Below are 13,797 nucleotides of genomic sequence, written 5' to 3' on the forward strand. Positions count from 1 at the left end.
ACATAACTAAAACCCTGAAAGAAAAGAATTGCCAACCGAGAATCATGTACTCAGCAAAACTGTCTCTCAAATACGATGGCAAAATCAAGACATTCTCAGATAAACAGAAATTAAGGGAATTTGTAAAAGTCAGGCCACCCTTACAAGAAATCATATGGAGAGTAAGTCATGGCAATATCAAGAAATAAGAGACTGTTTTAAACATAGGAAGACAAAGGTAAATGTCAAAGTAAATACAGAGAAAGTTAATAAACCTATTCCCCAAAATAAAGAAAAGTATAAAGACTCAGTAAATACAAAAGCAACAACAATGAAGGAAATATAAAGAAAACACAAAGAATAAAAAAACTCAGCACAGAAAATTAAGTGGAACAAAGAAAACACCAACTGCATAACAAAATGACAATAGCAAATTCATACTTATAATCACACTGACTGTAAATGGTTTAAATGCATCAGTCAAGAGATAGAGAGTGGTAGAACGGATAAAAAACTATGACCCATCAATAAGCTGCCTACAAGAGATACACACCTTAGACACAAAGACATTAATGGGTTAAAAAACAAATGATGGAAAAAAAAAATGCAAACAGTTACCAAAAAATAGCAGAAGTGGCAACAGTAATCCCTGACACAACAGACTTTAAATCAAAACACATCATAAGAGACAAGGAGGGGCATCATATAATGATTAAAGGGACAATCCATCAAGAAGAGATAATCATAATATCAACACACCCAATGACAAGGAGTTCCAAAATACATAAAACAAACTTCAGCACTGAAAAGAGAAATCAACAGTTCCACAATAATAGTAGGAGACTTTAACGTTCCACTTTCAATGATGGACAGAATAAACAGAAAGAAACTAAACAAAGATACATAAGATTTAAATAACACAATTAACCAACTTGACCTCATAGACATATACAAAACATTCCACCTGGCAGCAGCATAGTATATTTTTCCAACACACATCGATGAATCTCTAGGACAGGCCCTATTTTAGGCCACAAAGCAAGCTTCAATAAATTCAAAATCATTAAAATAAAGACAGCATCTTCTCTGACCACAACGCCAAGAAATTAGAAACCAATAACAGGAAGAACGGGGGGGAAAAAAAATCAAACACATGGAAATTGAATAACATCTTACTGAAAAACCACTGGGTAATAGAATAAACTAAAAATGAAATAAAAAAAATTCCTAGAATCAAATGAGAATGAGAACATACCAAACCTGTGGGACAAAGCAAAAGCAGTGGTCAGAGAAGAGCTCATAGCAATAACTGCACACATCAAAAAAGAAGGAAGGGGCAAAATCAATAGCTTATGCCTACAACTCAAATGAAAAGGGGGGAAAAACCCCAGCAAAAGATGCCCAGTCACCAGAAAAAAAGTAAATAACAAAGATTACAGCAGAAATGAAATAATCAACAGAAAAACAACAGAGAGAATCAACAAGACTAGAAGTTGGTTCTTTGAGAAGATCAATAAAATAGACAAACCACTGGCCAAATTGACAAAGATGCATATAACCAAAATAATAAATGAGACAGGCGATATTACAACAGAACCAGCTGAGATAAAAAGGATCAAAACAAGAATATTATGAAAAACTGTACTCTAACAAATTTAAAAACCTAGAAGAAACGGACAAATTTCTAGAGTCATACTACCTACCTAAACTAACACAAACTGAAGTAGAAAATTTAAACAGACCCTTAATAAAAGAGCAAATTGAAGAGGCCATAAAAAAACTTCCAAGAAAAAAAAAAGCCCTACCTCAGACTACTTCACTGGAGAATTCTACCAAACATTCAGAGAAAGGCTGACACCAACCCTACTCAAACTACTACAGGACAGAGAAACGGAAGGCATATTCCCAAATTCATTCTATGAAGCCAGCATAATCCTGATACCAAAGCCAGGCAAAGACACCACTAAAAAAGAAAATTATACACCAATATCCCTCATGAATACAGATGCAAAAATTCTCAAAATCTTAGCCAACAAAATTCAACAGCACATCAAAAAATAATACACCATGACCAAGTGGGATTCGTACCAGGTGTGCAAGAATGGCTTAACCAAAGAAAATCAATCAATATAAATTCACCACCACATAAACAGAACAATGGAAAGGAATCACATGATCATCTCGATTGATGTGGAAAAGGCATTTGATAAAGTCCAACACCCATTCTTGATAAAAGCTCTCAGGAAAATAGGAATAGAAGGGAAATTCCTAAACATAATTAAAGGCATACATATAAAACCCACAATCAACATTATTCTCAATGGAGAAAGACAAAGTATTCCCCTTGAGAAAGGGAACTAGACAAGGATGCCCTTTATCACCACTTTTATTCAATATCGTACTGGAAGTGCTAGCCAGAAAAATAAGGCAAGACAGGGGAAATTAAAAGGCACCTAAATTGGTGAGGAAGAAGTAAAACTACCCTTATTTACAGATGACATGATCCTATACGCAGAAAATCCCAGAGACTCTGGAACTAATAGAAGGATTTAGCAAAGTGGCAGGGTACAAGATTAACATACAAAAACCAGTCGGATTCCTCTACACTAACCAAGAGAACTCCAAAAAGGAAATGTGGAAACAATAACATTTACAATAGCCCTCCAAAAGATAAAATATTTGGGAATAAATCTATCTAGGGAAGTAAAAGACTTATACTAAGAAAACTACAAAACACTGCTACAAGAAACCAAGAGACCTGCATAAATGGAAAACATATCATACTTATGGATAGCAAGACTTAATACTGTGAAAATGACAGTACTTCTCAAAGTGATCTACAGATATAATGCAACCCCAATCCAAATTCCAACAAGATTTGTTAATGAGATGGATAAATAAAGCATTACTGAAGACGAAGAATAAAGTAGGAGGCTTCATGCTGCCTGATCTCAGAACCTACTATGTAGCCACAGTAGTCAAAACAGCCTTGTATTGGTACAACAACAGACACATAAACCAACGGAACAGAACTGAGAACCCAGAAATAAACGCATCCACCTATGTACAGTTAATTTTCCACAAACGGTTGAAATCCATTAAATGGGGAAGAGATAGTCTCTTCAACAAATCGTGCTGGCAAAACTGCATATACATTTGCAGAAAAATCAAACAGCGTCCGTGCTTCACATCATGCACAAAAACTAACTCAAAATGGATCAAAGACCTAAATGTAAAAACCTAAAACCATAAAGATAATAGAAGAAAAATAAGGGCAAACCTAGGAGCCCTGATTTATGGCATAAATAGACTATCAAACATAACCTAAAAAGCATGAACAGCAGAAGAATCCATTGGGATCTCCTGAAATGCAAATACTTATGCTCATCAAAGACTTGGGAAAAAAATTTTGGCTATGACTTTTCTGACAAGAGCCTAGTTTCTAAAATTTATAGAAAACCACAACTGAACAACAAAAATACAACCCAATTAAAAAACGGGCAAAGGACATGAACTGACGCATTATTTACAATAGCAAAACGATAGAAGCAGCCTAAGTGCCCAGCCACGGATGAATGGATAAACAAACTGTGGTGAATACACAATGGAATACCATGTAACATTAAAGAATAAGGACAAATCTGTGACACACCTCACCACATGGATAAACCTGGAAGGCATTATGCTGAGCGAAATAAGTCAATCACAAAAGGACAAACACTGTATGAGACCACTCTTATAAAAAGTCAAGAAAAGGTTTTCACACAGAGAGAAACATTCTTTGACGGTTACAAAGGATGGGAGAGGGGAGGAGAGGTAAAACCACTAAATAAATAGTAGACAGGTACAACTTTGATGAAGGGAGAGATAAAATACAAGGGAAGTCAGCATAACATAATCAATACAAAAGAAGACACTGAAAGGTAAGCAAGAGTGAAAGGTAACAAGGGTAAATCTAACACATATACAATCCTGCAACAACAATAACAACAAACAGTAATGTACGAATGGATACACAAGTAGATATGTAAGCTAAATAGGGATGGGGAGGGCATATGGAAGTATACCCACATACATATATGTAAGTATACATGCTGCAAATATACCTCTGTATGCAACAGTCTGCACAGGGGACACAGTCATGAAAACTCAGCCATAACCATTCCTCTCAGGACTGAGATACTGGGATTGAGGGCTAGGGACCATAGTCTCAAGCGACATCTAGGTTAACTGGCATATTGTAATCCTCATAGACAATGCTTTACACCTACCTTGGTGAGAAGCTACTGGGGTCTTAAAAGCTTTCGAGTGGCCATCTAAGATACAATAATTGACCTCTTCTCGTCCAGGGCAAAGAAGACAGAAGAAAACCAAAGACTCAAGGAAACACTTAGTTCAAATGACTAATGGACCACATGAACCATGGCCTCCATTAGTCTGAGACAAGAACTAGATGGTGCCCAGCTACCACTACTGCTGTTCTTATGGCTGTTTTGACCGCTCTGACTGGGACCACAATAGTAGGTCATGGACAGAGTGGGACAGAAATGTAGAACAATATTCAAACTGGTAAATAAGGCCAGACTTACTGGTCTGATAGAGACTGGTGGAATCCCTGAGACACCCTTCAAACTTGGAACTGACATTCCTGGAGATCACATTATAGCCATACAAAAAAAAAAAAAACCAAAAACCGAACTCAGTGCCGTCGAGCAGACAGGCCTACAAAAATAACAGTAACACCAGTGAGCAATGTATGCCTCAGAACAATCAACTATTCAGAGCAGCATTTGCCCAAAAGCAAAGTTCAGAAGGATGGTAGCGGGGGAAAGCTCAGTGAATGGACACGGGGAACCCAGGGCAGAAGGTGCTGAAACATTCAGGGGTTTGCAACCAATGTCATGAAACAAGCTGTGTATAAACTGTTGAATAGAAAACTAATTTGCTCTGTAAACTTTCACATAAACAATGATAAAATGCTCCAAAAAAAAAAAAAAAAAGAGAAATAATATGCATTGCATTAGTTCTATTAGACTGCTTTCCCCTCTCTTAACAACTTCAAGCTACTAGGGTTCTGTGACTTCCTCCATTCCCACAGCCTTTGCCTCTCTGGTACTTTTTTGCAACCTTCTTCGGTGAACCCGGAATTACTCCAACTCTAAGTTCTTAAACGATAATACATGTATTTCCCACCATTCAGTCAACAAACATTTATATAAATTATACACACACACAATGTCAGTGACCACAAACTCCTTTCTCTTCAGGTCTCTGTTACTCTGACTATACCTTTTCATCCTCATCTAAACCTCTAAGTCCCCTTATCTTCCAGCCTTCTGCCTGTACCCTGCCCATCTTTTTGGGTGTTCTACCCAGGGGAGAGAGAGAGAAGAGTGTACTTAGACTGCTTTGCAGAATCTTTGAAACATTTACTGACTTCACTGCTGTGTGCTGACATAAACGCAAAGTGAAATACCAAGCCCAGCTCAAAGTAGTGACCTGAAACTTGAGCTGCAGTCAATATAAGCTCTTTTCCCACATTATGAGATCTACAATTCCCTCCCTCCCTGTTACACACTCATCACAACAACCTACATCCCATAAATTTCAGTTAGGGGAGCCATTACAAGAAAGGAAGATGAAGAAAATTTTTAATGTTGTTCTTTCAGGAGTCTCAGGTAGTCGATAATCTTTTCTTGATAAGCCATTAACGTCATCACTAACATATCAAGTGTTATTCTGTGCTGCGATATACCAAAAAAACCAAACCCATTGCCTTCGAGGGGATTCTGACTCATAGAGACCCTGTAGGACAGAGCATAACTGCCCCATAGGGTTTCCAAGGAGCACCTGGTGGACTTGAACTGCCGACCCTTTTGGTTAGCAGCTGTAGCTCTTTATCATTATGCCACCAGAGTTTCCATGATACTCTTAGGGGCTACTAAATTAGTACTACTTGTCCTGCAGTTGATACAAGCTCTTGTCCACATTATGAGATCTACTTGTCAGTGAATTAAGTTCCTCCTACTTCTGTCACCATTTGTGTTTATCTCTCCCCCTCCCATTTGATATCTTAGTCCGGCTATTGATGATGCTTTCAGTGTGTGTGCTACTTGGCTTCTGATAATTTAAATACCACCTTTGTACTGTATCACTGTCATCTATGAATCTTAACATTTGGCTCAACTCCCAGCTTCTAGATTTGCAAATATTTTTTCCATGTGTGTCAAGTTCTGGACAATTATCAAGTGCTTAGAACCTCACTCTTAATGGTAAGTATTTTCTAACATCAGAAATTATATTTGTTGGGGGATGGGAATTTCCAGTGATATGAAAAAGCTATGTAACAGGTACTTTATTTACCTTGAGAGTTATGAGACTACATTTTTGTCTTTTGATTATCCTTTTGTTTTTGAAAGTGATACATTTCCTAAAGATAATCTTGATCTTAAATTAAGATTGATGGTACTAACCCACTAGCTTTACCTAATCCTTCCAGAAAGATCACTGTAAAAGTCCATTTATATATGGAACACCTACTATGTGTGAGTTACTGCAAGAAAACAAAAAAGGCAGCTCCTATTCTCAAGGAACTTAAAATCCTGTAGGGGAAAAATATATACACATATACTATGCAATATATAAGAAGTGGTACAAATAACTTGATCTAGACCCCCAAGGATGGGTAGAATTTCAAAAGGCAGAGATGGGGGAATGCATATCAACATTAACAAAGCTACAAAGAAAGGAAAACACCAAGTGAGCATGTGAGAAGTCACGGCTGGCTGCAAAAATGGATATGTGATTGGACGTACTGAGAGAAAGGTACAAAGGCAAACTAGGATAAAACTGGGTAAGGCCTTAAATGTCAGGGTATCTAGACTTCATTCAATGGACAAGAATGCCAACTAAAGGCTCTTTATGAGCACAGAGGTGAAAAGATCAAACAAGTACCGTAGAAGATTATTTTGGTAGCTCTTGCTCTAAAGATATTGAACCCTGACTTGGATGATTAAATTTATAAATTTGTACTGAGCCCTTACATATGACAAAGGAGTACGCATTCAGCTGCTGACTGAGGTTGGCAGTTTGAACCCACCAGCTGCTCCGCAGGAGAAAAGACCTGGTGACCTGTTCCCGTAAAGATTACAGCCTGGGAAACCCTATAGGGCAGTTCTACTCTGTCCTATAGAGTTTCTATGAGTCAGAATCAACTCAAGAGCACACAACGACAACACTATGGCAGGCACTGTACTTAACACTAAGGATATAAAGATGAGTAATGATTTGTTCCTGCTGGTCTTCTGACTTCATTCCCTTCTACTGTTCTTCCTTGCACACGCAGTTAGCCACACTGGCTGCCTTGCTGTTCCCAGGTATGTACCCATTTTGGGCCATTTGCACTGGCTGTTTCTGTTCCCAGAATCCTCTTTCCCCAGATATGTGTCTAGCTAACTTCCACCTGCCCTATAAGACTTTGCTCAAATGTCGCTTTTCCAATGAAGTCTATTCTGACCACCCTATTTTAAAATGTAACCAGCTCTAATGTTTTTTTCTCCATATTGTTCACCATATAACACAGTATATGATTTACTCATTTATTATGCTTACTGTTTGTTTCTCCCCACTAGAACGTAAACACCACTGGGACAAGGGTCTTTGCCTCTTTTATTCATGGATATATTCCAAGCACCTAGAAAAGTACCTGGCACGTATGAGCACTTAATACATATCTGTATGTATTGTTAAAGACAGGAACTATAAGAATTCACAATCTTCTCAGTAAAGAGAATTAATTAAACAGTGTGATAAATACAATGAAAGCGGGATATACATAATGTGCCATGAGAGCCCAAAGGAGACCTACCTAGAAAGACTCAAGGAAAGCTGCCTCTAAGAAGGTCGTGATTTAGTTAAGTGAAAAGAGTATGTCTGCCATAAAAATAAAAGGTATTACAAGCTGAGAGAACAGCAGGAAGGATACCCTTTTACTACACTGAAAGGATCTGTCTTAATCGTCTAATTCTAGCACCCAGTAAGAGCTTGACACATGGTGCCATTCAATAAACATTTGTTAAACTGAACTACACTAGAGAGCTTCCCAACCAGTGTGCCAGAAAGGGTGGCATTGATCCCCTCAGACTTAAGAGTTGCAGGTCTAATTTCTCTTCTCTCTACTATAATATGCCATACAATTATTATCAGTTTCTGCATGCCACTGTATGAATAAGGTTAGAAAGACTGTCTTTGGTTACTCATAAGCAAATAACTATTTAAAAAATATATATGTTAGTGTAGGTACCTTTACAGCTTAAGATATTTACATTATTCTCATATTCAGGGAGATAAACTTTTTAGAATGAATTCATTTTTATAATTCCAAAGATGAGGCCAAATGAGGAGTGCTGCCAATATATTATCTTCTTCCTTCTTTCCCAATGTGCTAATATACTTGAAATAAACAGATTTACCAAAGATATACTATACCGTGTATATCTGTAATCTTGAAGTTCTCAAATGGTATTTTTTTTTATCAGAATCAAAGCTAAACAGAGTGTCACTAGTATATGAAAAAGAAAAATAGCATAGAAACATACCTGTGGGGCATATCCAGGAGGCACATAAATAGGAGGCACAGAACCATTTGGGGACATCATTGGAACCTGAGCAGGACCTGAATGGGTTACAGAAATGTTGTATTAATCCAAGGTGGCTTAGCAAGCTAGAGTTGAAAACAATTTGAATTATACTTTGAATATTTCATCAAAACTAAGCAAAATAGTGACTGTATTACTATGAAAAGAAATTCAGATGCTTGACCTGCTATAAAATATAAATGTTATCTTGTAACATTTACTACCCTTCACTTACAGCTGTGTTTCTGAAACTTGCCTGGTGCTAACAGTCACCTGGGAAACTCTTCAGATACAGATTTCTAGGCCGTCCCTAAGAGGTTCTTAGTATGTTTACAATGGGGTCTTCAATCAGTGTATTTTACTTAGCAAATATCCCAGGTGATTCTTATGACTGTGCAAGTGTTTAGAAACATTTACCTAGAGGAAAATCAAACTAAACTTTGCAAGTAAAATCAATGAAAGAAACAAAAGACAAGATTTTAAAAAGTAGTAAGAAAAATGTCAAGGAGGAAAAGCAATAAGTGGGAGACTGGTTAGAAAATTGGAGCTAGCTTTGTTAGGGGTAAAGAACTGTTATATAATGTGTAAGTCATTTCTATGGGACTGCTGTACATGTATATTTACCCAAGGAAAATTTTTTTGCTTCTTAAACTGAAAAATTAAAAAAAAAAAAAATTCAGCTTGTCTTACACTGTATTTCTTTTAATATTTACAGTGTTATACTTAACCAATAGCTTTAATAAATATTATCTGGAGTACCTTTCTCTCCTTTCTGGGATAAAATGGGTACTTTGGGAAGACGTATTTTATTCTTCCTAGTAACTAAAATCTTCCTTGCCTTACGTAACTTGAAGAAAGTATTTTGCCTTCAGATCCTTTCTTTGCTATAACTTTAGACTACACTGTTCCTCTCACCGACCAGTTTTTAATAACTTGACATGAAGTCTTCTCAAAGAGCCTTACATATTTCTGAGGAAATAAATGTACACAAGAGTCTGATGAAGAATGTAATAAGGGGGAGAGCTCCTTTTATATGCTGAATTTTAATTCAGAGTTCATATGATGGTCTCAGTTATTATTTATATAAAGAATTGAAAGAGTAAAACCTTAATAGTAGGGCAGAAAACAAAATTTACTGGTAACATTCCACATGCTTCAGAAAAACACAATGAAGAGCAGTTAGGTTACAGCAAACCCAGTTTATAGCCACTCACTTCTTTCTAGGGAAGGAGGAGGGATAAGGCCAGAACAAGGCAGTGGTAGGGGCAAGGAAAGGGAGGGGAGAGAGGTAGGAAGGAGTAAGAAGACAGAATGTAGAAAGAAGAGGTGCAGGAGAGGATATACTGAACAGTGGTAAGGAAAAGGGGAAGGGAGAAAGAAGGGAAAGGGAAAAGAAGAGAGACAAACTGGGAGAGAGGAGGTGGGAAAAGAGGAGAGGTAAGAGGAGAAACAGAAGAGTGAGGTGTAAGCTCAGGGAGACAGGGAAGAGTAAAGTGGAGGGGGAAGAGAAGATAAAGAGGGGGAAAAGAAGTACAGGAGAGGAGAAATGGAAAAAAGGAGTGGAAGGAAGAGAAGGGAGAGGAGGGAAGGCAGAAAAGGTGGGATGGGCAAGGGAGAGTATGAACAAGAAGTGGTTAAGAGGAAGTAAGGAGTGTGTATTTTTTTTTTTATGTATGTGCGTAAGGGACTACCAAATTACACTATATATGGCTATAAAAATGACTTTTCAGCAAAATACTTCCCCATCCACAATAAGCCCCCTAAATACATGAAGTTGTTCAAATTATTATCTTAAAATAGCTAATACTTAGAGAAGCACTGGTAGCACAGTTAAGAGCTCGGCTGCTTAACCAAAAGGTCAGCAGTTGGAATCCACCAGCCACTCCTTGGAAAGTTTATGGGGCAGTTCTATTCTGTCTTATAGAGTTGCTATGAGTCAGAATCAGCTGGATGGCAACAGGTTGCCTGGGTGGCGCAAGTGGTTAAGTGCTGGACGACTAGCTGAAAGCTGGGTGGTTTGAACCCACCCAGAGGTGCTACAGGTCACAACCTCGAAGACCCTATGAAGCACAGTTCTACTGTGCACACATGGGGTCACTCCAAGTGAAAAGCGACTGGAAGGCAACTTACAATGACAAAACCTACAGAGAACTTACTATGTGTCAGGTCTTACACATATTTTTTTTCCCTCCTCTGATCCTCATAATCATTTTATTAGGTAAATATTATTACTGACACCCCTATTCTCCAGAAGTGGAAACTGAGGCACAGAAGAACGAAACTTGCCCAAGTGGTAAAACTGGGATTCAAAACCAGGCAGTTTCATTTCTAAGGACATGCCCCTACTGCCTACTGAGTAAACATTACAATGCCATGAATTATTGGCAACTGGTGTAATCTAGGAAACCCTGGTGGTGTAGCGGGTAAGTGCTATGGCCGCTAACCAAAAGGCTGGCAGCTCGAATCCACCAGGCGCTCCTTGGAAACAGTTCTACTCTGTCCTACAGGGTCGCTATGAGTTGGAATTGACTTGATGGCAATGGGTTTGGTTTTGGTTTTTCGGTGTAACCTGAGGTTTAAGAATTATGCTTTGATGTGTCTAAGAAAAATCAAGGCTTTGTCTTTATATCCTTGAAAAACAAGAGAAAAAGAACAAACTTTTCCTAAGTTTAAACCGACATTACCTATTAATTTACTGAAAAATCTTGTGAAGTGCTTTACACCTCTAGGTAAGAAAGGCTTCATTCAACAACTCATAACGTCTGTATTCTGGGCTCAAAGCGAAATAAGGCCAATCTTAGACTAATGCTGGTTTATTTCTATTAGTTAATGTATATAAAACTATAATAAACTGGAAACCCTGGTAGCATAGTGGTTAAGTGTTATGGCTGCTAACTAAAAGGTCGGCAGTTCGAATCCACCAGATGCTCCTTGGAAACCCTGTGAGGCAGTTCTACTCTGTTCTGTAGGGTTGCTACGGGTCAGAATAGACTTGATGGCACTGGGTTTGTGTTTTTTTTTTTTTTGGCTTATAGTAAACTACCTATCACTAGATATCTGAAGCCTAAGGGTTGGCCTAGATATTATTCATAACATATGAAATTCAGCTGAGAACCAAAAAAGAGAATTCACTGAAAATGGTATTTATAATGCTAATGATGAATACAATAAACTAATATTTACGGAGCTTCTGCCATCTTAAATCATTACAGCAAGCTTTTTTTTTGGCCATCAGAGTTTTAAAAACAGTTATTGCTGATTACATTTAAAATCATAAAACTACATACTGCTTTGGGTTCTTTTACTAGAAATAAAAATATACAAACACTGTATAGTTGCTATTCAAACCATATTATATTTTGATAGCTGCTAAAATGGTTTATAATTCAGTAGTAAAAAATTCTAGTTTATCCTTTAATTACATTTAAGTGTAGTACTGAAAACAGGACAAAACAAATCTAAAGTAAACCAGAGGTAAATGTACTACTAGTCTAAATCCAAAGACAATGATTAACTCACTTCTCTACAAAGCAATCATTTTACTCTAGCAAGTAAATTTTCATACCTGAGCCTTCATGGTACACTGCTAGGATTTTTTTTTTTTTAAGACAATTCATTGGTATCATATTTAATACCTAAAAATACTGGTGTGAAATAACATATTCAATACTGAACACATAAAACCCCATTGTATAAACATAGTATATGTATGTTAACATTCAGAATCACAATATTTACATTGCAGCACCATTTCTGTTGCTATTTGTGTGCCTATAGTAAGATCCTAAAGCCCTGCATACTTAATAATGCAAATGTTTGATTACTCCCTTAGTTCCAACAATACTTTGCAATTTGACAAGTACTTGAAGATTGGCTACAGGCTCTGATTTATATTTGTATGCAGTGAGGGGAATTTTGTCCCTAGGAAAAAGCTAAATCCGTTACAGTTTGTACCATTAAATGCACACCCAGCACAAGCGTAGTAATATCTGAACAACTGAGGATATACCTACTAGCTCCTTAATAACCTACTTGATTTGAGAAAAATCTATCCAAAACAACCTACAGAAGAAACAATTCTACTCACCAAATTGCCTTAAGGAGAAATTTAAGACACCACCTCATCCCAATTCCTTAAAAAGTGCCACGAATGACTCAAAAAAGGAAACATTTCATCTAGCGTAAGTTAGCATTTTATTTTTTCTTTAGTATACATTTACATTTAAGGTTTTTTTTTTTTTTTAAGGAAATTACAAATTTGCCCAAGGGTTTAAATTCTTAAAATACAACGGGCTGAAGTGCTACACATTCTCTTTTTAAGCAAGCTTTCACAATGGCTTCCAAATAATCTGATGCCAATTTTCAGATTTTAGTTTTTAAAAACAAAAGCCTAGTAAAATAAAGGCGCTGTAAAGAAATACTCTGTAGAATATACTCTGGAGAATATAAAATCATCCCAACTCTGAATACAGTCTAATCTTTTTATAATTATATGGCAACAATTAAAAAAAAATCTTTAGCATTATATCTGGCGCCTATTTAAAAAAAAAAATCCACACGGCACGATTTTAGATTAATACAACGCTTTCTAGGTTTTAAAATAAAAGCAGAATGTTCAAAACAGCAAATCTTACCACTCATTTTGTTTTTACAGTAGCAGCAGGGAACAAGTAAATCCAACAAGGAAACAGCGTAGTACACGTTAACAGTTTTAATTGGAGAATGGCTTCGGGTTTTTTTTTTTTTTTTTTTTCAAAGCTGCAAGAGGAAAAGATCCTTTGACCGGTCACGTGACAGGCAGCACGTGACCTGCGCTGAACCCGGGAAAGGGAAAGAAAAAAAGCTAGCATTCCTGCTTGCAGCGTTTCTGATATAGTAAATGCTATATATTGACAGTGCCCTGAAATTGATCATCTTTCAGACTTCCTTATGAACCAATTCAGAGCTCAACAAAATACATGTGTAGAAATGTATTTTTTATTTAAAACGATCTTTTGCCTTCACTTTCCTCCAATAACACCTCAGACACTATCTCCTGATTCATATTTTAGTCATCCAGCCTGCTGCTCTTCATTTTAAAAGTTTGGGATAAGTATAACATTGATCTGAAAAATTCGGTCTGAAGTGTCATTCTAAAACTTGATCCACTCTCCATACTCAGCCCTTATGGAAAGTGGGGCTG

The 13,797-nt window shown here is 37.0% G+C and overlaps 1 protein-coding gene across 4 annotated transcripts in view; it reads right to left on the minus strand.

Moving 5' to 3' along the window:
- FNDC3A (fibronectin type III domain containing 3A) overlaps nt 1-13,797 on the minus strand; it is a 240,066-nt gene that overhangs the window by 73,706 nt on the left and 152,563 nt on the right. For 3 of the 4 annotated variants that reach the window (XM_049853006.1, XM_049853004.1, XM_049853005.1), the window contains exon 4: nt 8,577-8,653. In XM_049853006.1, the coding sequence (XP_049708963.1) occupies nt 8,577-8,653 (77 nt within the window). Of the gene's footprint in view, nt 1-8,576; nt 8,654-13,249; nt 13,355-13,797 lie in introns of those variants that run through there. The other variant, XM_049853007.1, reaches the window with a different exon arrangement.

This window comes from Elephas maximus, chromosome 14 (genome assembly GCF_024166365.1).
Source record: "Elephas maximus indicus isolate mEleMax1 chromosome 14, mEleMax1 primary haplotype, whole genome shotgun sequence".
Lineage (NCBI taxonomy): Eukaryota > Metazoa > Chordata > Mammalia > Proboscidea > Elephantidae > Elephas > Elephas maximus.